General features: G+C 49.1%; 2 protein-coding genes across 8 annotated transcripts in view; both read left to right on the forward strand.

Moving 5' to 3' along the window:
- The first annotated feature begins 8,433 nt into the window (after nucleotides 1-8,433).
- On the forward strand, nucleotides 8,434-16,986 carry MOB3C (MOB kinase activator 3C). 2 transcript variants are annotated; one of them, NM_001434760.1, is made up of 4 exons: nucleotides 8,434-8,541; nucleotides 12,020-12,481; nucleotides 14,444-14,646; nucleotides 14,973-16,986. In NM_001434760.1, exons 2-4 carry the CDS (start codon nucleotides 12,064-12,066, stop codon nucleotides 15,000-15,002), a joined length of 651 nt encoding a protein of 216 aa, NP_001421689.1. In that variant the 5' UTR covers nucleotides 8,434-8,541; nucleotides 12,020-12,063; the 3' UTR covers nucleotides 15,003-16,986. The 2 variants fall into 2 exon arrangements, with proteins under 2 accessions (NP_001421689.1, NP_001029927.1); NM_001034755.2 differs by having other exon boundaries at nucleotides 8,434-8,537.
- Nucleotides 16,987-20,985: 3,999 nt separating this feature from the next.
- The window catches only part of MKNK1 (MAPK interacting serine/threonine kinase 1), a 45,821-nt gene continuing 41,630 nt past the window's right edge, over nucleotides 20,986-25,176 (forward strand). For 4 of the 6 annotated variants that reach the window (XM_005204753.5, XM_059884591.1, XM_059884590.1 and 1 more), the window contains exon 1: nucleotides 20,986-21,065. The gene's annotated coding sequence lies outside the window, so the exon portion shown is untranslated. 6 annotated transcript variants of the gene reach the window in all.

A 25,176-nucleotide genomic window follows, 5' to 3' on the forward strand; every position in this document is an offset into this window, starting at 1 on the left:
GTGTGCTCAGTCACTCAATCTCGTCTGACTCTTTGTGACCCCATAGACTGTAGCCCACCATGTTGCTCTGTCCATGGGATTTTTCTTGCAAGAACAGTGGAGCTGGTTGCCATTTCCTCCTCCAGGGCATCTTCTCAATTCAAACCCGTGTTTCCTGAGTCTCCTGCTTTGGCAGGCAGATTCTTAACTGCTGAACATCAGTGTTGTCTTAAAGTTTTTTCATATAGGTTTGCATCTCTTGTTAGAATTATTACTAGTTATTTTATCATTTTTGTTGACATTGTAAGTGGGACTTTTCTTTTTCCATTATTCTAGCTAGCTATCTTTTTAATATAAAAAAGCTATTAATTTATGTATGTTTTTGTACTCTTCTGCCTTACTGACTTCTCCTACTGTTTATAGCAAAAATTTTAGTTGACTTCTTGGGTTTTCTAGAGAGACAACCATATTGTCTGCAAATAATAGATGTTTCCCTTCTTCCTTATCAACTTTTAAACTTCTAATGCCTTTCTCTTACCTAATTGCATTGGCTATTACCTCCAATATAATGTTAAATAACAGTGATGACATGGGCATCCTTGTCTTGTTTGTGACTTTAGTAGAAATAATGCCTGAATTCCCACTTCACAATTAGCAGTGTTGAAAAAAATAAATATTAGTTCCCTAACTATTCCATTTGGATCTGAAAAAGATATATTTTTTCACATTAGGAAAAGTGAACTTGACTTCTATCTTATAGAGTTACTTTTAAAAATCAAGAGTGTTGATTTTATCAAATGTTTTTCTAACATCTATGGAGATGATAATTTGATTTTCACCCTAGATCCGTTAATGATAAATTTTATTATACATTTTCTACTTTTTGGTGGTTTTTAAAAAATTTAAGTACAGTTAATTTACCATGTTGTGCCAGTTTCAGGCATATAGCAAAGTGATTCAGATATATATATATATTTTTTTCTGGCTTCTTTTGCATTATAGGTTATTAAAAGATATTGAATACAGTTCCCTGTGCTATACAGTAGGTCCTTGATGTTTATCTATTTTATGTATAATAGTTTGTATCTGTTAATCCTATAACTTTTCTATTTATAGTTGGCTTGTTCAAATCAGGCTCCAAATAAGATCCATACCTTGTAACTGGATATGTCTTTTAAGTCTGTTTTATTTAACCTTTTATTTTTTAATAATTTTAGACACACATAGAAGTTGCACAACTGATACAAAATTCCTGTGTACCTTTGCCCAGCTTCCTTTAATGATAACATGTTACATAACCATAGTAGAATGATCAAAACCAGGAAATTAGCATTAGAACAATACTATTAAGTGACTTAGCAGCAGCTGCATTAAAACTATAGACTTTATTTGGATTTTATCAGTTTTCATATGCACTGATTTTTCATTTGTTTCCTTTTGTGTATATAGGTCTGTGAAATTTTATTACATGCATAGGTTTGTGGAACCATTGTCTGGATACAGAACTGTCACCCAGAGAAAGTTCTTCATGCTACATCTTTTTTTTAATTTACTTTATTAAAGTATAGTGATTTACAATGCAGTGTTGTGTTAATTTCTACTGCACAGCAAAGTGATTCAGTCATATATATATATATATATATATATATATATATATATATATACACACACACATACACACACACACACTTTCTTTTTCATATTGTTTTTCATATGGTCTATATGCTATGTCTTTATAATCACATGCTTCTCCCCAACTCTAATTCCTGGCAACCGCTGATCTGATCTCCACCACTATAATTTTGTTATTTCGAGAATACATATAAATTAAATAATATAGTATGTTACCTTTAAAGAGTGAAGTTTTTTTTAGAATGCTTTTAGGGGGAGTGGGCAGTGCTGTGCAGCTTTGGGGATTTTAGTTCCCGGACCAGGGATTGAACCCAGGTGGCAGTGAAAGTGCCAAGTCCTAACCATTGTACCACAAGAGAATTCCCTAAGATTGAATCTTTCACTCAGCATAATGCCCTTGAAAACATCCAAGTTGTCACAAGAATCAGTAGTTGATTTATTTTTACTGCTGAGTAGTACTCCATAGTGTCACTTTTAACTAAGAGGTTCCCCACTCGTCTCTTGTTCTCTTACCACTTATTTATTGAGAATCTGTCTTACAGAATTTTCCTCATTCTGGATTTTGCTGATTTCATCCCCCCCCCCCCCCAGTGTCATTTCACTTGTTCTTCTATTCCCAGTCCTTCCTATAACTGACAGTTAGATTCCTAGTCAGAATCAGATGGGTTTTTTGTAAGGAACCCCCATCCCCACTGGCAACTCTGAGGTAGGTGTTATTGAACACACTTGGAGAAAGGATGCTGCAGAGGAAGGAAGAAAGTGCCATGGAGACTGGGGCAGGCAGAGGAGGCTTTCCTGTAGAAGAAGGGCCTTGAACTGGTATCGTATTCCAGGAAGGCAGCCTTGGAGGCTCAATGTGAGGCTCCACTGTGGCAGAGGATCGGATCAGGTTAGACAGAACTTCCTGTGCTGGCTTCACGGTGGGCTCTATGGAAGACTGAGCCTGGAATACTGGTGAACCTCCCCCCAACCCCCAACTGTCACCTCCACTCCTGAAACACTCCTGAGCTGAGAACTAACCCAAGTGACTGGAGGGTGTGAGTCGGAGGATGGGGCAATGCCTAGTAGGGCCATGTTGGGAGTCAGGTTCAGGGGGCCAGGGAGGGAGCTGTAAAATTGTCCTAAGGCCCTTATGCACCCTAGGCTTCTGCCACAGCCTCTAGAGGTCTCCTTCCCAAGATGAAAGACCTGAAATCCAGAGAGGCGAGGGCAATGCCTCCAACTCAAGAGGTGGGTGGAAAGCTGGGAAGGAGGAGGACCTTTGAGCACAGAAGAAGGTTCTCAAGACTCAAGAAGGCCCTCCTGCTCTTCTAAGGGACTGGAGCCCTCTGAAGCCCGTGTCACATGGTGGGGGTGGTGGGTGTGCTATGCCACTGTTGCTTACACACGTCCCTCCAGAGAAGTCAGTGCAGCCATCTAGGCAGCATGGTTGGACCGCTCTGATGTGCCAAGTGTCTCTCTATTGTCATGGCCGCTGCCCCGCCTTCCAGGATCACAGAAACGAGTGCAATCCCTCTTCTGCACAAAGGCCTACAGGGTACTTGAAGACAGCACTCCCAGAAAGACTGGCTAAAGTGTGCTGCTGTTTATAAGGACTAGCACCTCTGATCCTCACAGCTCTTCTGTGGGAGGTATATTTTTATTACTGTTGTTGTAAGTCACTAAGTCATGTCCAACTCTTTTGCAACCCCAGGGACTTGTACCTCACCAGGCTCCTCTGTCCATGGGATTTCCCAGGCAAGAATTCTGGACTGGTTTCCCATTTCCTTCTCCAACCCAGGGACTGAACCCACATCTCCTGCACTGCAGGCAGATTCTTTACCACGGAGCCACCAGGGAAGCAGAAATAGGCTCAGAGAGGTCACACAGAATTTTGATGTACGTGCTTCTCAACCTTGTCTTCCCCTGTCACATTCCCTTGAACCCTGTCTTTCTCAAACTAAAGGAAGTCCAACCATAATTCCTCTTACTGCCATGAGAGGTGGGCTTCCCAAGGGGCACTGGTGGTAAAGAACCTGCCTTCCAGTGCAGGTAGACATAAGAGACGTGGGTTCGATCCCTGGGTTGGGAAGATCCCCTGGAGGAGGGCATGGTAATCCACTCCATTATTTTTAGCTGGAGAATCCCATGGATAGAGGAGCCCGGAAGACCATAGGTCCATAGGTTCACAAAGAGTCGGACACAACTGTAGCGACTTAGCATGCACACACACCGTAAGAATGTCCTTTGCTTTTCCCTCAATGTGTCAGGAGGAAAGACCCAGGATGGGAGATTCTGCCTTCTGGGCAGAGAGGGACTTAAACTGAAATAGAAACATTTTCTTGGGCTAGTGAGGAGAAGGAAATGGCAACCCACTCCAGTACTCTTGCCTGGAAAATCCCATGGACAGAGGAGACTGGTAGGCTACAGTCCATGGGGTAGCAAAGAGTCGGGCAGGACTGAGCGACTTTACTTTCACTTTTATGTGTTGGAGAAGGAAATGGCAACCCACTCCAGTGTTCTTGCCTGGAGAATCCCAGGGACGGGGGAGCCTGGTGGGCTGCCGTCTATGGGGTCGTACAGAGTTGGACATGACTGAAGCGACTTAGCAGCAGCAGCAGCAGTGAGGAGAAGGTGAGCTCCATCAGGCTATATGCCGGGGTCCAGCCCCGGTGGATCCAGGGAATTCGAAGCGGGGACGGTGTCGGCGAGGATCAGGCAACAACTGCTTAATTAAACTTTAATTAAGGATATAAAGAGTAATAGAATGATAGCTCAGTAGGAAAATTCAGTGAAGAAAAGAGGCTGAAATAAGGATAGCTCAGTGAGGAAATTCAGTGGAGAAAAGAGGCTGAATAATTCAGCCAGAAGGTGAGAGAAAGAATGACATGGGGAGACCAAGTTTCGGTGAACAAGGCCCGCACTTTATTTTCCAAAGTAGTTTTTATACCTTAAGTTATGCATAGAGGATAATGGGGGAAGGGGTAGAGTCATGCAGCAAGCCAGGCTTTCTTCCTGCAAACTTATCATATGCAAAAGTTTAGGTGATTTGCATCATCTTCTGGCCCAGAGGCCTGTTAACATTTTAAGACCCTTTCTTCAGAAAACTTATTTTTCTCTAAAGGTGACTAGTCAGGCGCCACCCTCCAAAAGCATTAAAGTTGCATTCCTAAAGGGCAAAGGTGTGGTGGGCTACAAAAAGAAAAAGAATTAACTCAAGGGTCCCAGGTTACAAACGTTAAAGCTACTACTTACACCAATTATATTAATCAATACACTGCCAGGGACACAGCAGGTAAGGGATATGGAGACTTAGCAGCAAACATTGGCCCAACAAGTGAAAAACCCTTCACCAATACAATTTCTAATCAATCTTTTAACTCCTCAAAGGAATCTGTATTTAGGCAGTTTAGAACATCTCATGCCTCTCACAGTTGGGAGGCCCTGAGCAATCACATGTGGCTGGAAAAACCTATTCAGGCAGGCTAGAGGACTTCCAAAGGAGTTTGTAGGTTGAAACACTGTCACACCCAGGAATTATTAACTGGAGCTGTAAGTTAACTCTTTTTTCAGAGAGAGGTAGTGGGGGACAGCCCCCCGTAAAGTCAGAGGTGTAGGTGAGAGCACAAAGCAGAAAGTAGGCAGACTCTGGTTTGGGGGTAGATGCTCGAGAATTTCCAGGGGGACTCCTGAGGCTCGATCCCGCCTTTGCGCATGCCGAGCCTCCTTCCTCATGACCTTTGACATGGGCGGAGCTCCTGTTCCTGGCAGCTATAGAAACACCCAGATGCCTGGTGGGGTGAACTGGGGATACTATTGCTCATTATTGGAGGAGTGTGGTGTTGGAGGGGGTGACCATTTCCTGGCATAGGACAGGCTGGGGATTCCCATGAAGAGGTCACTCCGTATCAACAGAGTCAGTGGGTACAGGCCTACAGAGGCAGGAACGGGAAGCTGGTCTTGATAAGGCTTGGTCTTGATAAGGAAAGGTATGGCTGGAAGATAGCGGAGAGCTGACGCCCAGAAAGAGGCAGAGGCTTTCCCAGAGAGACACAGCAGGGCAGGAGTCCAGGTCTGGATACCACTCCACTGCCACTTGACTCTCTCTTTGAGAAGCCTGGGCTGTGCAGTGGAAGAGGATATTTCCTCAACTAGGTCCTTGCCGACTCCTGCCAAGCTTCAGAGATGGCCTTACGTGAGGACTTGTCATACTCAGGACACAGTGTCAGGAAACCGTGCCTGTCCTGTGTCAATATGCAGTGCTGTGGTGTTTTAGCATGCCATCAAAGAGGGCTGGAGCACCCCAAGGACACACAGCTAATACACGGTAAAGCCATGACTTTGTTCTCCAAGGTCTGAGTTTTCTCAGCCCCAACAGGGTCTCCTAGAAGAACAGAGTGTCTTGAGCCCAGACTGAGAGCAACAGGAAGGGTGTACAGGTGTTTGCAGGATCTGGGCTGTCTCTGGCTTCTCCCAATCCTTCCACGTGCCTCCCATCCCACATGCCAGCCTGTTGGTTTGTATTGAGGCAGACACCCAGGGGCTCTGTGGATAAGCTAGGAGCCTCTGAAGTTTCTTCAAAATGCATCATCTAAATTTCCCACAATTTAAGATTCTGTGCTTTTCACTCTTTACCAGCAAACTCCTGCCTATCTCATAAAACCCAGCTCAGAGGTACAGCAAATGACCATGTATAAAGCCACAGAGGGAGTCACATCACATTCCAAAGAACCTTACAGACCATGATCTCTGACCACGGTGAAATATAATTAGAAGTCAACGAGAAAAATACAAACCTCCCATAGGTTAAGAAGCTAAAAAACACACTTCTAAATCATCCATGGGTTAAAGAGGAAATGACAATGAAATTATGAAATATTTAGAACTGAATGATAAAGGAAAGCACAAGCAGTTTCTATTTCCTTTGTAGAGTCAAAGTCCCTGGGCCCACATGCCAAGAATCTTCTGCATTCCCCACCCTCCTCCTCCCAGCTCTGGGTCCCAGGAGGCTGACCTCTATGGGCTACATCAACTGGTTCCCTTGTCCTTGGCTTCTGGTAGGATTTGGCCAATGGGGAAACCTTCCCAGAAATCAGATGGAGGGAAGTGAGGCCCCTTTTCACTCCCAGTCCTTCGAGGTATGATTTGCTGTAGGCAGGATATGCAGGTGGAGCTCAGGCCACAAATCTGGTCAGTAGTACCATCCTCAGGGCTCCCACTTTTACCTCTCCCTCCCAGCACCCCTCCAGCCTTGGACAGACAGCAAATGGCTGCTAGTCCTTTTGTGATACGCAATCCTTGTGGTTTTCCTACACCCTGACTATGGCTCTAAATATTGCCTTCTTTAAACTCTCCTCAGAGCACCCACTTCTTTGGGTATTCCATGTGTTTCCTGCTGGTAACGCCACGCTTACCAAGTGCTCACTGTCAGTCCATAACCAAGTTCTCACATCTGGATGGCTGAGCTCTGACCTTGTATTATCTCTGTGTGTTGGTCTCCCACCCCACCCCGGACTGACCCATCAGCACCTAAGGTCACCACTGGGTCAGCTCCATCACCTGATCTCCCCATTCTCAGTGCACAAAGTCACATTCAGTAAAGGGTATTAATCATGATATCAAACAAATGAAGGACTAGGTTTGAATTCCTTCTGCATACACTAGAACATGCAAATGTTTGCTTATAGAGGATCTGGGGCAGAGTTAAGACTCAGATGTTGGGGAAAAAAGAAAGAGAGTGGCAGCTTTAGACTGGGGCAAAAATAGGTATCAAACCAAAAAAATGAATCTTTAGTTTATTTTTAAGAATCCAGTGTGTTCTCATGCCATCCAGCAAGCAGACGTTCCAGACACAAGAGGAACCCAGTGGGGTATCTGTGCCATGTAAATGCCTCCTGCCCCTCTTCCCACTTGCTCACCTCCAGCACCCCTCCAGAGTAGTTTCTGCAGCCCATCTGTCTGCCTTGGCCCTCCTACTGTAGGAGGCCCCCACCCTTCCCTCCCTCCCAGGGCAGAGCCTGCCAACTGGTCCCTGGGCCTGGGACCCACAGAGTGCATTCTGTGCTTCTGCAGGGTATGTGTTTGCCCTCAAGGGGAAAGAACCCAGGTAGAAAAGTAGGGAGTGCAAAACAGCTCTTGAAGGGTTTGGATCTGATTAGAAGAAAGGAAGGAAAAAAGATGTTCCAAAGTGGGAATAGCTGGAACAAAAATGTGGATGGTTGGGGGGAAAGGGTGGGAATGGGATGACTTGGCCCAGGAGTGAGGAGAATCTGCCCAACCTGAGCCAAAACCCCAGCCCTGGTGGGTGAGGTGAAAGTCTGATTTGAGCACTCTCGGGAGCCAGTCCTTTGAGTGCTGAAGTAATGGTTCAGAATTGAATGAAGGCGTTCGTTCATTCAATCAGCAAATGGGTATTAAGTGCCTGCTGTGTGCCAGGCACTCTGCCAGGAGCTGAGGGTATGGGAGTGGATGGCAGATCTGATCTCTGAGCTCAGCGACAAGGGAAACACAGAAGATTACAGGAGGGCAAGGAAACCACCATTATCCAGCTCCAGACAGAGCTAGATAAAATGGGTTTGTCCCCATTTTACAGTCAAGGAAACTGAGGCTTCCTCCTTGACCCTCTTAAGAGAACCAGCTCTTAGTCCTTTGGCCCTGGGAAGCTGGGGAAGCGATATGGACTTTCCGGAAAGGCGAAGGTATTGGGAGGGGGGTCCTGTCTCCCCGCCCCTTCCCCGCCCCTTGGCCGCGGCGTGGCGGGGCCGGGAGGGCCTGGGCGGAGCTGGCGTCGGCTTGGGGGCGGAGGGCGACAGCGGGTTCGGCAGGGCAGGCAGGAGGACAACCGAGAAGACCGGCACGGCCGGGAACCGACAGGAGGAGAGGACCACGCGCTGGGGATGTGACTCCGCGACCAGAGAGGACTCGCGCTAACCCACCCGGCGGACCCCGTGAGTGAGTTCCCCCGCCCCGCCGCGCACACAGCCCAGCCTCTCTTCCACTTTAATTTCTTCGGCTGTCTCGGCCTGGCACCGTCCCCAGGCGACCTGCGCCCGGAGCAGGGTGCCCACAACCCTGGTTCCGGGGTCCGGGACTCGGAGCTGGAAAGTCAGGGTAGGGTGGGGGCGCGTCGGTTGAAGAGGGCGTGTCTTCGCAGGCGGAAATTTCAGGCCTGCTCCTCTGGGTCCTACGACCCATCTGTCCTGGCGGCTGGGCTGGGGAGATGGGGGCGTCAGGTGTTCTGGGAGACGTCGAGGAGTGGTCGTGGGTGGCCGAGCGCCACGGGGAGGAGCTGGGAGTCCTCGCCTCGACTTTTCTCTTGGATTTCTGCTCTCAGCGCTCCCGCCCACCCCTACCCCGCTAATACACATCGCTCTACTCTAGGCTGGATTCTGGTTTCCGACTGGGGCCAAGATCCTGGGTCAGGACTGGAGGAGTGGCAGGTGTGGCCCTGGCAGGGGGCTGAGTGTCAGAAGCAGACAGGGCTCCTCTGTGACTTTTATTTGGGAAACCCAGATGCCCACCCAGGGAGCGAGCCATCACTGGCCACTTTAGGAATGAAAGGACATCCAGAGTTAGGAAACGGGGGCCAAGAGGGGGAATAGCCATGGTTCCAGGGAGGGGACAGAGATTCTCTGAGATAAGAGACTCACTAAAGGGATGAGAGTGGCAAGTGAAAACAGACAAGTGGCCTGGATACAAGGGCATCTGTCCATGTTCCCTCCCTCACAAGCTTTCATTTCCCCAGGGAAAGACCCAGGCATTGACATTCTGCAGCAAGAAGGTGGGACCCTAGCTCACTGGTTAAGACACCCAAGTTGCTGTGGAGTGTGGGGGAGGCACAGTGTGTTGGGGGAACAGGAATTAAGTTGGTCTAGTGGATGGGAAGATGCTTCCCCTTTTCCTTCACTCCCCTCCTTTCTCCTTATCTCCACCAGACCAGTGGCAAGCAGCTAGGGCAAGAAAATGGCCCTTGACCAGTTGTCATGCCCCATCTTATCCCAGTGTCCCATTGTGCCACTGGAGATCCCCTGCTTGTGACTTGCTGTGTGAACCCAGGCTCCTAAAGTCCTCTTATGGGGCCTCAGTTTCCTCATCCATTCAAGAAGTGAGTTGGGCCAGTTGATTTCTCAGGGCTATTTCAACTCGATGATTCTTGCTTTTGAGCTTTCCACAAAGCCTGAGCATCCAGTATGTACCAGGCCTGACCTAGGCTGGGAGGTGAAGCTGGTGGAGGACAAAATGACCAAAGAGTAGTCTCCACCCAAGGACAAAGAGATCTGGGTGCAGTAGAGGAGGCTATGGGAGGAGGTAGTGTTCAACTTGAGGGCAGGAGTCAAGCCCAGGGACCAGTGTAAGAAAACATACAGAAGCAGGAGTTGAGGGGCTGTTCATGGATCAGGAAGAAGCCCAGAGTGGTGGCTCTAGGGAAGTGGGGCAAGAAAGCTAGGATGAGATGTTGAATGCCAGGGTAGGTTGTTGGTAGCTGTCAGTGAGGGGGGCTGTGCAAAGGTGGAGAGCCCAGGGACCCAACTAATTGTAGTGTGATTTTGGAAGCTCCTGCCCTAAGAATAAGGTGAGTTTCTTTCTTTCTTTCTTTTTTTTTTCTTTTTAAAAAAATGTTCTTGGCCATGCCACGTAATGTGTAAGATCTTAGTTCCCTGACCAGGGATCGAACCCACCCCCTTTGCATTGAAAGCACAGAGTCCTAACCACTGGATGGCCAGGGAAGTTCCCCAAGCAGAATTTAGATGCAGGGTCATGTGAAGTATGGAAATCTCCTCTAGGGTCAGGAAGCTTGGGTCCCACACTGAGCACTTCTTTGGGTGAGAAGTTGAGGGGTAGCAGATGGATGACTTGCCACATCTTAGAGGATTTTTTCAAGACGACAAGATCCTGTGGGGAGACCTGCCCCTACTCTCCAAACTCCTCTCATTTTACTTGACTTCTCCCCTCCTGGCCTGTGTGTTATGTGCACAGAGAGGAATCCTTGTTTCAAACTTCTCCACTAGCTTGACTTGCTGTCTGACGTGACAACCCACTTGTGCCTTTGGTTACACCCAGTTGTCACCTTGTTCCCACCCTCCTTTCCCCAAACCTGACCCTGTGTTACTCGAGATATGAGAAAGGAAAGTACTCCAGTGTCAGCTCTGAGGTCAAGGCCAGGCTTTGTGGCTGTTTTCAAGCCTTAGTCTAGGGTTAGAGTTCAGGACTCAAATTGACCAGGGTCAAGGCCAGGTCAGAGTTCAGCCTGGAGCCAAAGCTGAGTGCTTAGCCTGCTCTCAGCCTTAGTGCTTGGTCTGGGGTCAGGATCATGGTTCATGTGGCTAAATTCCAGTGGGTACCTGGGGCCCTGCATTTCCCAAGAGTAAAAGAACTCACAGGGAAAATGAGGTGATTACCCTGGAAGTCCCAGGAACTTGGCCTATGAGTGACCTGGGAAACTGCATGGGCCAAATCCCTCCCTGCTGCAGGGGTCACCCAGCAATGATGGACGACACTAGAACCCAGGCCTCCTGCCTTAAAGCCTAGAGCTCTTATCATCGTCCTCAAAGGCTGTTGTGAGTCTGAGATCCTTCAATTCTAAGAAGCAAAGCAAATTCTGAATTCTGGATGGTCCCAACTGGATAATGTGACTGCATTTTCCGCCTCCCAGTGCCAGGCGCATAGTAGGAACTCTAGAAAGGTCTACCAAATGTCAGGTGCAGTGGGAGGGGCAGTGGCTTGTTCTGGTTTGGGTTTCAGGCTGGAGAGGCAGGCTTGGGAGGAAAGACCTCCAGCCACTGTTGCAGGAAGTGGTGCCCTTCTAGACCTGCCACCCTCCCCCTCTCCTCCAATGCCTGCAGTCACATTCAGAGGCCACCCAGCTGACCATCTGAGAGCTCTTTCCTTTCAGGGTAGTAAAAGGAAAGGACATTTTTGGTAGAAAAGTCCCTTCTGCTCCCTGGGAATCCCCGGTGGCCGGATGGACTACGGGATATCCCAGAGGAAGCCAAGGGTGGGGGCTCCCCCCTCTACCCTCAGCACAATGCCGGCAGGCTCTCCCACGCTGTACCAACTGGCCCGTGAGATCCCCAGAGATCATTTCACCCAGGCCCCTGCCTCCTGCAGGAGCCTCTGCCAACTCTAATAGTCCACAGCAAGTCTGAGGAGCACCTGTTTGGAGCCTAGGCCCAGCCCTCTCTGAGACACAATGAAAGTGGAAAAGAAAGAAAAAAGGTGGGAGGGCTGTGGAAAGCTTGGCAGGGGGAACCAGGGGAGCTAGCAATAGGGCAGGATACTGGATTGAGGGGAAGAGGAGGATTTAGATTCCAGGCTGAGAACTCCAGGCCAAAAGTCAAGAGGTGAGAGGGCAATGATGTGGCTGAAATCAAGTCCATTTATTTGGTAAGGACCTGACCACCGTGCTCCCCTCTGCCCTTGGCCCTGGCAGGGAATCCGCAGGTCCTGCCCTTGGACTCTTGGCCCAGCCTGGCCATGGCGCTGTGCCTGAAGCAGGTGTTCTCCAAGGACAAGACGTTCAGGCCGCGGAAGCGCTTTGAGCCGGGCACGCAGCGCTTTGAGCTGTATAAGAAGGCGCAGGCGTCCCTCAAGTCTGGCCTGGACCTGCGCAGCGTGGTGAGGCTGCCGCCCGGCGAGAACATAGATGACTGGATCGCCGTGCATGTGGTAGACTTCTTCAACCGCATAAACCTCATCTACGGCACCATGGCCGAGCGCTGCAGCGAGACCAGCTGCCCGGTCATGGCCGGTGGGCCTCGCTACGAGTACCGCTGGCAGGATGAGCGCCAGTACCGGCGGCCGGCCAAGCTCTCGGCGCCGCGCTACATGGCGCTGCTCATGGACTGGATCGAAAGCCTCATCAACGACGAGGATGTCTTTCCCACGCGCGTAGGTGAGTCTCGCCTGGCAGGCAGGTCAGGCTCCATTTTTTCGTTTCGTTTTGTTTTCTCTGGGGCCTCTTTTTGTCTGAAGCTTGAGTGTCCCTCCAGGGACCACCCAGGCAAGACTATGATGATTCTCAAAATCTTCCAGAACAAGTGCCTCAAGGTGCTCGTAGCAAGTCATCCTGTTTGGGCTAATCTGACTTGCTGCGGCTTCCGAGTCTTTTCTGACTCCTGGCCCCAGGAAAGGAAAGGCGATCAGTACTGGGGGCCAGACAGTATCTCCACTGCAGTGGGCCCTCAGGGCAGAATTTTTCCATTTCAAGCCAGTCAGGGAGCCTTGTCTTAGGCTCAGTTGGGCAGCCTGGAAGGGTGGGGGTGGGAAGGGGAGATGAGTGACATCATCCTGGCCCTGCCTCCTCACTCAAGGGCAGCAAGAGGAGGCGTTGCCTTAGAAGCTAAGTGGGCATGACCTTGTGTTCATCACTGCAGCCCGCCCTACCTGGCCTCCTGTGCGTCTTTGTTAAGGTTATGGGAATCAGAGATGGGCGGGCCAGGGTGGTCAGGCCCAGAGGGGAGAAGTCTGAATGCTGAGGGCCTTGAGTCACAAATCAGCACCCACACCCCTCCCCACTCGGTGGCCTGCCCTTTCCTGCACTATCACATGCAACCCAGGTATCTTCATTTCACACGGGAGCAAACAGGCGGAGAGACGGAAAATACACTGAATCAGGAGGTACTCAGAACTTGCTCAGGTCTCATGGGACCCAAGACCCCGAGTCTAGATGGGCAGGACAAGTCTGAGGGACCTGGGCTGGGCCTGGAAGAGCTCACAGGGAGACAGGGCTCAGCCCCACCCGAGAGCAGTGAGGAAGGGGAAGGGCCTCATGGAGTGGGGTGAGTCAGTGTGGGCCTGTGTCTGAGCTCTTGTTCCCTTTTAGTTTTCACCCCCAGGCCTGTGAGATCCCAGATGCCTGTGCCTTAACTCTGGGATGACTCTGCCACAGCAGAGAAGAGGGTGTAGCCTCAAATTCAACTGTGAGCATGGGAGACTGGGCAGAAATCGTGCCTTTTTCATAGAGAAAGTCCTGGGCTTTCTCGCTGGCAGGGTCTATAGCATTTATTTGAGGTGTGCTGCAATGCAGTGCAAAGCGGGCTTGAATCCTACCTCCAGTCTATACTAATTAATATTTATGTGGCCTTGGGCAAGTGGTTCCATGTTTATGGACCTCAGTTTTATTAAAGCTAGAGTGGCTGCCATATCCATTATCATACCAGGCTAAAGGTGCAGAAGACCCAGCACAGGGCCTGGCTCACAGATGGAAGTTTCTTGCAAGTGTTATTGAATGTTTGAAGGACTGAGAAATATCTGAATTCATTCTTGAAGATTTAAGAATTCTCAGGATTGGGGTCTGGGGCCCGCTGTGTGAATGTTGCAAAGGGAAAGGAGTCAGGTGGGGCTGGAGAGGCAGGTCAGGATCAGATTATGAAAGGCTTTGAGCAGCTACCATGCTGGGAAGACAGGATTCAATCCTGAAGGCCCATATTTTAAAAAGTGGCCCCCCCAAAAAAAGTGGGCCCCAGATATTGATGAACTCCCCTTGGAATTGCATCCAACAGTGTTATGTGCAAGCATCTGCAGATGCACATGTTTCTGGAGAGAATTGTGGCATAACTTCCATCATAGTCTCAGCAGGGTTGGTCAGTGATCCAACAAGGCTGTAGAGTCGTGTTCAGGGTGATGGGGAAATTGGAAGATGATTTGTATTTCAGCAGCGGAGAGGCACAGTGAGCTTTGTGCTTCATTAAAAAGGGAAGTACGGGAGAAAGCAAACCTTGATCTCTGTTTCCCACAGGGAAGTGTGCTAGGGAAAGAGGCCATCCTGGGCAGTGTGGGGGAAGGGCAGGGTTGGGCAGAGTTTCATCAAAAGGTTGCTGATGTCCTGTATCTATCTGCCCATCCCACCCCCTAGGAGTTCCCTTCCCCAAGAACTTCCAGCAGGTCTGCACCAAGATCCTGACCCGTCTCTTCCGCGTCTTCGTACACGTCTACATCCACCACTTTGACAGCATCCTCAGCATGGGGGCCGAGGCACATGTCAATACCTGCTACAAGCACTTCTATTACTTCATCCGCGAGTTCAGCCTGGTGGACCAGCGGGAGCTGGAGCCACTGGTGAGGCCAAGCCCCCACTGCCCTCCCCTACCAGGGCTAGCCTCTGTGAGTTTTCAGATCCAAAGTCTCCCTGCTTTAAGAAAATCCAATACCCAAGTGGATATATCAGGGGACCGCAATTCATTTAACAGTGGATTTTGTACTTTAATAGTGAATTCATTCAAGTATCAGTTTACAGATACAGGTCTGCAGCCTGGAGTTGGGGGGTGGTAGTGGCAGACAGGGGCCAGGCTCAGGCAGAAGAGTTGCCAGGCCCTGGAGTTTGGGAAGGGGCTGCCTGGTACACTGAGCTCTGACTGACTCCTCCCCACCTTGTGTCTCTGCAGAGGGAGATGACAGAACGGATTTGTCACTGAGCCCAGACCTGGACCTTATTGACTGTCAGATGGACCATCTGAACACAGAGTGTCCCAGGGAGGGGACCATCAGAAGTCTGGTGGCAGAGGGACATGAAGGCCCTGGAGCCCCTTCACACACCCAAAGCCCCTGAACTTCTGGTTCTCAATCTGCCCACATGTCCTCCTGACTGCTTGGAAGTGGAGAAAGGAAGAGCTTAAAGGCAGGCAGACAGGAGGAAAGGAGAAGCTAACCCCCCAGCATGAAGTCTAGAGGGTTTCTGCTCTGACACTTGACCCTTCCACGGTGCTTCCCAAGCCTATTTGGGGAGTGTGGATGTGGCTGAAGTGATAGCAAGAAAGGTGCAAGAGCATGAGCAGCTGGTCTGTGAGTGGACACGGATGAGATTTATGTATCTGTGTGTATGTGTGCTATATTGACTATGGGATGTGTCTGTGAGAGCAAGTTGCCTTAGAACCTTCCTGGCACATGGGCCATCCATAAATGTTAGGTAAATGGATGGATGGATGGATGAAAGGAAGTAGGGACTAGGGCTTTCAGACCATGACCACCTAGGAATGATGACAAGTCAGTTACCCCATTTGGTGTGCCTGACCCTGTGTGTTAAGTGCACAAACTGTGGTTATAGATGTAGCTCCATATTTGAACCTTCCAAGCCACCATCTTACATCAGCATGAGTTCTGGGGAGCTGGTAGGAGGTAGGAAGGGGAGCCCTATCCTGAGTATTTAAAATCCTGGCCCACCATAGACACAGGTTCGGATTTGCTCAGCCAGAGAAGCTCTTGCGCTATCATTTCCCTCATCCCTCTGCCTCCAGGAAGGCCTGGTTATAGACAGCCTCCTAGGCATCAGGGGTGATCCCTCATGTCCACAAAGGTCCTCTGTCCTTAAATCAGGAATCATACACTCCAATCTAGCTCCCTGAATCTCCAGATGTGGTTGTGAGGATCTGAAACCCAGTAGAAGATAATCCTCCAACTCACAGAGCTAATGAACTTGAACTGGGAAACTCCAGAGCCTTATCTCCCATCTGGGATATTGAGGACCACATAGCTGTGAACAGACTCTTCCAGGCTTGGAGAGCCCCCATCCTGCAAGTACCTTCCCAACCATCTCTGAGACATTCCAGCTGGTTAGATCTCAGAGCATAGCTATCCACAGAGAAACTGGCATGGTCATTCAGCACTTATTACTCAGCACCTCCATGTCCAGCCCTGCACCCAGACCCACAAGTAAGAAAACTGAGACAGGGACAGGGCCCTCCTGTCCTGGAGATGGTGGGCTGGGGGCCAGGATGGAGAACCAGAAGGAATCTGAGGATCATCCATTCTCGCCTACAGAAACATCTGTGGACACAGGAGGAAACTGAAGCCAGAAGAGAGGTGGGAGAAATTGTCCAAGGCCTCCCAGCAAAGCTTTTGTGGAGCTGGAGTAGAAACCAGGGGTTCTGACTTTCACCCCAGGCCTGTGGATTGCCACACAGGGAGATGAGAGGCACTCCAAAGGAGTGTTTGACAGCTCTCTCCAGAACACAGCTGTTTTTTGCTTTAAGCAAGGATTTCTAGCCTGATGCCAGAGTACCCCACCACCCCTGTGGTCTGCTGGGGTTGTCTGCTGAGCCAAGCCTCCAAAATCATGCCCCTCTCCATGGCCCTGCAGCTGCCAGATCTCTGGGGAAGCAGATGGGGCTCCTGGGGCCAGCCAGCTGGACCTGGGACAGCTGCCTCCAGAGAAATTCCCAAGGGAAACACTGGCTCAGCAGCTTCGCCAGAAATTCTGGCGTGGGGCTGGGGGTCTGGGGGGATGTCAAAGAGTCTCCCAAAGAGGATTGTATATTGGGAGTTTGAGTCTAGGCTACTGCCAGTGCTGATTATGAAAGTGGTGGCGGTGCGGGGGAGTGGAATGGGGGCAATCTATTTTTTGTGAAACAGAGGGAAAATTTATCTTTGTTATTTTTGGTAAAATAAAGGAGGCAAACTAAAGGGCCTGGTGGGAAGCTGTGGTCTGCGTGCCACATGGCTCCTGGGCAGGCTGTGGAAGGAACTGGGCCAGAATGGGAGGGAGGGCTTTGTGTCCTGAGATCCTGGGCCTTGTGAAGGGCTGGCTGGTGTGGTTACATCTGGCCCAGCTCCCCAGGGTGGAGACACTGAGGTTTTCCCAGGGCTCTGAGAATTCACGACCTAGAATTCCTGGGCTAGGCTAGGAATCTTAGAGTGGGGAGGGCTGGGCCTTACCTTCGGGGAACTCAGTCTCTTTGGAGAGTCATTGTTTCAGCTCAGGGCACTTGGCACTGGCCACTCTCACCCGTCGTATTAATCTGGGTAGTTTATTGGAGCTAATGGGTTAAGGGACAGGACAGAAATACAGCCCTAACCCTAATCAGAGCAGAAGAAGGCCTTCTTAAGGCTGTTGGGTGCTGGTTAGAGCTCCAAGTGGGGGTGGCAAGACATGGGCTGACTCCTGAGTTTATTCCCCAGGGACACCTGAAGCTCTTAGCTCAGGTCCTGCTATCATTCCACAGCCCCTTACCCAAACTGCCTAAATAAGAGTTGAAAAACAGCTTGGTTCTTAAACAGTCAGCAAAGACCCACCTAGAGCTCTTTTTTCTCTCTGAGAAGGAGACAGCCTGGCTTTATGCAGTGGCTCTCCTAGGAGGCAGAGACCTGGGTTTGAGTCCCCACCCAGCCCCCAAGATACCTTGGCACATTCCTTTCTCCTCTGAACCCCAGTTTCCCCCATCTCCTTAATGATCAGCTGTGGGAGTAAGGGACTTACTTATTTCTAAACTCCTGGTTACTCAGTTTGTGGATCATTCACGATAATAACAAATACTATGTGTTAGGTGTGGGATTCCCAGGTGGCTCAGTGGTAAAGAGTCCACCTTCCAATGCAGGAGACTCAGGAGACATGGGTCCCATCCCTGGGTCAGGAAGATTCCCCTGGAGAAGAGAATGGCAACCCACTCCAGTATTCTTGCCTGGGAAATCCCATGGGCAGAGGAGCCTGGTGGGCTACAGTCCATGGGGTTGCAAAGAGTCAGACACGACTGAGCGACTGAACACGCACCGTGTGTTAGGTAGAACTCTAAACGCTTGACATGTAATAGCTTGTTGAATCATTTGTTGCCTGGCTGCCTTCCTGATGCCCAGTGTCCCTCCTTTCATTGCTGTAGGTGTCTAAGGCCCTCCACCACTGCTGTAGGTGTGTAAGGCAGCCCCTTCTGGCTTACCAGAGGAGGCCCCAGTCCAGCATTCTAAAAGGTGGCTTTGCTTGCACACCTCCTATGACAGGTCACTCACTACTCCCTCAATTACTAGACTCAGAAACTTCAGGCTCTGGGATCATGGTGGTTCTGGAATACACCATATAATGGTATATTTATCTCAGAACTGTGTGGCCAAGACCTGTACCTTACATGAGAATGTCTGAATACATCAGAAAGCCCTCACAAAACTACTTTGAGAAATTCAGAGGGATGCTTGGAGAAGACTAGACAGACAGAAGATAAAAGAGAGAGCTGGGGCCTCAGCTACACAAAAGAGGCCCCCATAGGGCAAAACTTGGCAAGAGAGGATCTGGGCAGAGGCAGTGTATTGAATGTAGAACAGCAGCCAGGCTGCAGAAGGCTTTGTTTTCCTGTTGGCTCAGGAGCCATAAAAATATTTGCAGCAGGGAATAGGGAAGCGAGCCATTTGCCCCATGCTGGAGCAGAGAATTCACCTGCTGTGTAAAGGATCCCCCACCATCCTTGGACCTCATGAACACTGCAGCCTCTTGGAGGTTGTTTCCTGTTGGTACTCCCACTGCCCCACCCCCAGGAGCTGTGTGGAGTGTATGGTGAAGGGAGCCCCCACAGGCATGGCTGGAACTCCATCTGATGTGGGGAGACCTTCCTTAAGACTTTCCTCCTCTGAGCCCCTAAAGCCCTCATCTCTGTTTAACTGAACTTGGGTGCCATGTGGGGCACATAGCAATTTTGAGAACCTCGGTTGGAACCTAAGCCTGAGTGACTCAGGATCATCTGGCTATTGAGACATTCATTTCAGTTCAGTTCAGCTGCTCAGCCATGTCCAACTCTTTGCAACCCCATGGACTGCAGCATGCCAGGCTTCCCTGTCCACCAACTCCCAGAGCTTGCTCAAACTCATGTCCATTGAGTCAGTGATGCCATCCAACAGTCTCATCCTCTGTCATCTCCTTCTCTTCCTGCCTTCAATCTTTTCTAGCATCGGGGTCTTTTCCAATGAGTCAGTTCTTCACATCAGGTGCCCAAAGTACTGGAGCTTCAGCTTCAACATCAGTCTTTCCAATGAATATTCAGGATTGATTTCCTTTAGGATGGACTGGTTTGCTCTCCCTGCAGTCCAAGGGACTCTCAAGAGTCTTCTCCAACACCACAGTTCAAAAGCATCAATTCTTCAGCTCTCAGCTTTCTTATGGTCCAACTCGCACATCCATACATGACTACTGGAAAAAAGATAGCTTGGACTAGACAAACCTTTGTCGGCAAAATAATGTCTCTGCTTTTTAATAGGCTGTCTAGATTGTTCATAGCTTTTCTTCCAAGGAGCAAGCACCTTTTAATTTCATGGCTGCAGTCACCATCTGCAGTGATTTTGGAGCCAAAGAAAATACAGTCTGTCACTGTTTCCATCATTTCCCCATCCATTTGCCATTAAATGATGGGACTGGATGCCATGATTTTTTTTGTTTGTTTGTTTGAATGTTGAGTTTTAAGCCAGCTTTTTCACTCTCCTCTTTCACTTTCTTCAAGAGGCTCTTTAGTTCCTCTTGGCTTTCTGCTATAAGGGTGGTGTCATCTGCATATCTCAGGTTATTGATATTTTTCCCAGCAACCTTGATTCCAGCCTGTGCTTCATCCAGCCCAGCATTTCGCATGATGTACTCTGCATATAAGTTAAATAAGCAGGGTGACAATATACAGCCATGACGTACTCCTTTCACAATTTGGAACCAGCCCGTTGTTCCATGTCTGTCCCCGTTCTACCTGTTGCTTCGTGACTTACATACAGATTTCTCAGGAGGCAGGTAGGGTGCTCTGGTATTCTCATCTCTTTAAGAAATTTCTAAGCACCCAAACCTTCTAAGAAATTTTACAGAACTTGTTCTCGTTTTTAAAAAGACTGGCAGCATTCAAAATATTCCTCCCAAACATGCAGATCAGATCAGATCAGTCGCTCAGTCGTGTCCGACTCTTTGCCACCCCATGAATCACAGCACGCCAGGCCTCCCTGTCCATCACCAACTCCCAGAGTTCACTCAGACTCACGTCCATCAAGTCAGTGATGCCATCCAGCCATCTCATCCTCTGTCGTCCCCTTCTCCTCCTGCCCCCAATCCCTCCCAGCATCAGAGTCTTTTCCAATGAGTCAACTCTTATGAGGTGGCCAAAGTACTGGAGTTTCAGCTTTAGCATCATTCCTTCCAAAGAAATCCCAGGGCTGATCTCCTTTAGAATGGATTGGTTGGATCTCCTTGCAGTCCAAGGGACTCTCAAGAGTCTTCTCCAACACCACAGTTCAAAAGCATCAATTCTTTGGCACTCAGCTTTCTTCACAGTCCAACTCTCACATCCATACATGACCACAGGAAAAACCATAGCCTTGACTAGACGAACCTTTGTTGGCAAAGCAATGTCTCTGCTTTTGAATATGCTATCTAGGTTGGTCATAACTTTCCTTCCAAGCATGCAGAAGCGCTCGGTAAATATAATTATACCTGCTCCTTGCCCGGCCTCTTGCTTCCAGGCGCTTCCCAGGACTCCTGACCTCCAGTCCGAAAAGGTAGCGTCAGAAGACGCCAAGCCCCGCCCCCTACCCCAGCAATCGCCCCGCCCCTCTCCCAGCACGCCTGCGCAGTTTACTTAGTACGTCCCCACCCTTTCCAGCGCGTAGCCAACAGGGCGCAGGCGCAGCTCCGCCCCTCACGCCTCTCTTGGGTCGGGCCCGCCCCTCGGGGCTAGTACTGCCGCTTCCGCGTTCTCGGGGGAGCGTTCTGTAGGTGGAGTGCGAGCGACCTATTCCGCCAGGAGTCAGCTGAGGTAAAGCCCAGACAGCGAGATATCCCTGCGAGTAAAATGGGGCGCCCACGGGGGAGGGAGGGGCGGCCCGTGAATGAGTCCTGTTCCTGGGAAGGAGCTGTCAAGGCTTTCAGAACGGCCCGAGGTCACGACCAGATTCTATTCTGTTGCCGGCCGGCCGGGCAGGCGGGGGCGGACAGCTGAAGGAGCAGCTTCATTAAGACTCTCCTTGAGGCTCCGTCCGGGACGAGCTCTGGGCGCATCGTGTGTCTCCAATCCAGGCTCAGCCGGCGCCTGGGTTTGGGGCTTGGCTTGTGACAGGTGTCCGACGTCGGAGTTTAGCCAGGGGCGGGTTTGAGACTCGGTACGTATTAGGCTATATGGCTGGGCCCGAGGCTCAGGCAGTCCAACGTCATGAATAGTTTTTCATGTGAGGAATGTTTCGTATCTGTGCACTCCATTATTTTAAAGTGAACTGTTTTCACTTAAAAGTTCCTGACGTGTGTGGGTCGCTGTCCTGTGAGGAGAGAGAATAGTGTGAGATACAGTGTCTCCTTAGGGAGTTTCCAGGCTACCTTGTCAGATGGTCAGTGGCAGATCAGAGGCCAGCGTGGGTGACAGGATTGAAATGTTGGAAATGCTCGAGTTTGGGTCAGGCAGTCCTGGGTTCAGATCTCACCTCTGCCACCTAACTAGCTGTGTGCCTTCACCTGGCCTTTGATCTGCCATTGACCATCTGACAGGTAGCCTGGAAACTAACTCCCTAAGAAGACAGACTGTATCTGCCACTTAGTAGCTGTGTAAGTTGTTTTCCCACCCAGAGCTTTAGCTTCTCTTCTATTAAAAAGGAACAGGAGGGTCATTGTGAAGGTGAGTTGCAGTCCCCTAATGTGGCACCTCTCATGAATCGGGTGCTGAATATTTGGTACGTGAAATGAGTGTGATTTCTAGGAATTGGGTCGTTTTGGACGTTAGAAAGGCCTTGGGGGAAGAGTTAAGGTGACCTAGGTTTTGAAGCCTCAGTGGGGTTTACAGGTGGAGCCGACTTTACAGGTTGGGTCAGTGCTTTTTGACCAGTCCTCATATGCCCAGCACTGAACTGGACAATTCATGTCTGTTATTTCACTGGATCTTCAGCCATTGACCCAAGCGCTTTCAGCCCCACTATCCTTAGCTTCAGCCCCTGTAAAGAAGGCTTGGCTGGAAGTAATGTAAAGAAGGTTGGTGTTTCGTTTTGTTTTTTAATGTGGAGCTGGGGCAGCTGGAGACTTTGGTGATCTCTCCCCAACTTCTCCCACATCAGCTCTTCCCTTTCTGTGATCCATAGTGCTGCTTGAGTTCTTGACTTTGGGAGGCCTATTATGCTAGCAGATTTTGATGGTTATAGGGCCTAGCAAGGGAGCACCTCTTAAACTTGGATTGCATGAAGCTGAACCTGAGCAGTAAGTTCTGTGAACAGGAGCTGTTGGGTTCTGGCCCAAACTTATGAAGATCCCATAGTAATATAGTAACTTGGTTCCTTTTTCCTTTTCATGGGTGCCCATGTGATCTTCCTGAGAAATGTTCTCAACATATCTCTGCTCAGAAACCTTGGTTGGCATTGTTGCCTACCTTATGGAGTTTGGACTCCTTGGCCTCATGGAAAAGCCCCTCCATAATCTGTTCCCAAATCGCTCTCCTGCCCTGTTTCTCTTTGTTCTCTCAAACCTGCACCCTATGGCCCAGGCAAAATAAACTTTTTTCTTTTAAATTTCCCTCAAGTACTCCCTTGCATGTTCCTTTATTCACTCTTCCTAGAGTCCCCACCTTCATCTTTCAAGGCCTGTGTCTCCTGTAACCTGTCATTGAAGCTTCTCTGATTCCCACTACTGGATTAGTTGCCCCCTTCCCATCTTCTGTAGCAGAAACTACACCTTGAATATAGCTCTGATTACAGTATACCTTGGGATATGTCCCCCAGGATGTGCTCTGAGTACATTGGTGGAAAGGGACCATGTCTGTTTCATCCCTCCTCTGCCTGGCACATAGTAGGCCTCTGCAATGTGTGCAGTCAGATGAGTCAGTGACATTTTTATATATTCACTTTGGTCTTTGTTTTATGAGCTTTCAGGTTCAGAGTGGGCCTTTGTGTTCTTTCTTCTTTTTGTGCCTAAGGAGAGTCCTAGTTTAGATTGATGGTGCCCTAATTATAGGCATCAAAGGTAAGAAAGTGCAGGAATCCTGCACAAGGCAGAATCCATCATTGCTACTATTGTTTTCAGCCTCTTGCCTTGCCTTTGCTGTGAGTTCTGTTGGCAAGGAGGTGATGTTCTGTTCAGGAACCTGCACTGAATGTGTTATAGTTCACACAGGGGAAGGTGCACAGGTGGTTTACCAATCAATTGTTCTGACCTTGCCATGGCCCCTCTCCTCTGGGAACCAGCAGCTACCATTTTTCCTTGCCAGCAGCTTCACCATCTGTAACAGGAAGGCTCTTTGGTGATTGTAGAGAAATATACCTTATTGAAGGTACAGGGAGCTTGGGCAACATCTGGTTCTTCTTCGATTTTACAGATGGGAAGAGGCCCAGACAGGGGAAGGGACAAGACTGGACAAGACATGAGTCAGTGGTAGAGATAATATGAAAGGTGAAAGATTCTGACTCTGTTTTCTTCCAGTCTGCTACTTTATAAGAAAATATCGAACATTTATTGAGTACTTATTATGTGGCATATACTGTTTTAAGTGCTTTACATGTGACATGTCAAAACTATGTATTCTATAGACTTGGGAACAGAGGCACCTAGAAATCATTCAGATCTACTTTTGGGTTCTTTATGTTTGCTTTAAGGGCTTCCCTGATAGCTTAATTGGTAAAGAATCTGCCTGCAATGGAGGAGACCCTGGTTTGATTCGTGGGGCGGGAAGATCCGCTGGAGAAGGCATAGGCTACCCACTCCAGTATTCTTGGGCTTCCCTTGTGGCTCAGCTGGTAAAGAATCTGCCCGCAATGTGGGAGACCTGGGTTCAATCCCTGGGTTGAGAAGATCCCCTGGAGAAGGGCAAGGCTACCCACTCCAGTATTCTGGCCTAGAATACTGTTTGCTTTTTAATATGGTTTCAGTGGCTGTCGTTCTAACTGATGGGGTAGAACAGTTCTTCAGGGTCACCTACCTCCATGAGGGAGTGATGTCCTCCCAGCCATGTCTTCCTATATCCTAAAGAAATGTCTTTAGACGAGTCCAGAGTGTGTTGAAAGAGTGGGTGATAGAATGAAGCAAACTGCATGAGTTTTGGTGGCTCTTAGTTTAGGAATATCAGTATACTTTAAAAATTGTGTGTTAAACAAGTCAGGCAGTGAGAGCAGAATTTTAGAAATTCAGTCCAGGAGCTTTCTGTAAAGTTTGTCAGTCAGTGATTCAGTTCAGTTCAGTCACTCAGTCATGTCCGACTCTTTGCAACCCCATGGACTGCAGCATGCCAGGCCTCTCTGTCCCATCACCGACTCCCGGAGTTTACTCAAACTCATGTCCATTGAGTCGGTGATGTCATCCAACCATCTCATCCTCTGTTGTCCCCTTCTCTTTCTGCCTTCAATCTTTCCCAGCATCAGGGTCTTCTCAAACAAGTCAGTTCTTCACATTAGGTGACCAAAGTATTGGAGTTCAGCTTCAGCATCAGTCCTTCCAATGAATACCCAGGACTGATCTCCTTTAGGATGGACTGGTTGGATCTCCTTGCAGTCCAAGGGACTCTCAAGAGTCTTCTCCAACACCACAGTTCAAAAGCATCAATTCTTCGGCGCTCAGCTTTCTCTGTAGTCCAGCTCTTACATCCATACATGACTACTGGAAAAACCATGGTGGCAAGATTCAATTCAAAAACACATATTGAGCTCTTTCTACATACAGGACCCTGGTATTGAGAAATATACACAGAAGAGAGCAACACATTTCCTGCTCTCCTATAAGTAATTGTCTTTTCAGAGCCTTCTCCCTCAAGTGTAGTTGGCAAGACAGATAAGTACATAAATAACTGAAATCAGGTTGACTCTAGTAAATCTAATAAAGAATGTAAACAAAGTAGGAGAAATCAATCCCAACATGACCAAAGGGGGTTCAGCAAGGATTCCTGAAGGTTGGAAAATTTATGC

This window comes from Bos taurus, chromosome 3, assembly GCF_002263795.3.
Source record: "Bos taurus isolate L1 Dominette 01449 registration number 42190680 breed Hereford chromosome 3, ARS-UCD2.0, whole genome shotgun sequence".
Classification (NCBI taxonomy): Eukaryota; Metazoa; Chordata; class Mammalia; order Artiodactyla; family Bovidae; genus Bos; species Bos taurus.

Excerpts from the sequence above, each read along its gene's own strand:
- MOB3C (NM_001434760.1), top strand. The coding sequence starts at position 12,064 with ATGGCGCTGTGCCTGAAGCAGGTGTTCTCCAAGGACAAGACGTTCAGG. Across the intron at positions 12,482-14,443 it reads TGTCTTTCCCACGCGCGTAG|GAGTTCCCTTCCCCAAGAAC; the intron begins GTGAGTCTCGCC and ends CCCACCCCCTAG. Across the intron at positions 14,647-14,972 it reads AGCGGGAGCTGGAGCCACTG|AGGGAGATGACAGAACGGAT; the intron begins GTGAGGCCAAGC and ends GTGTCTCTGCAG.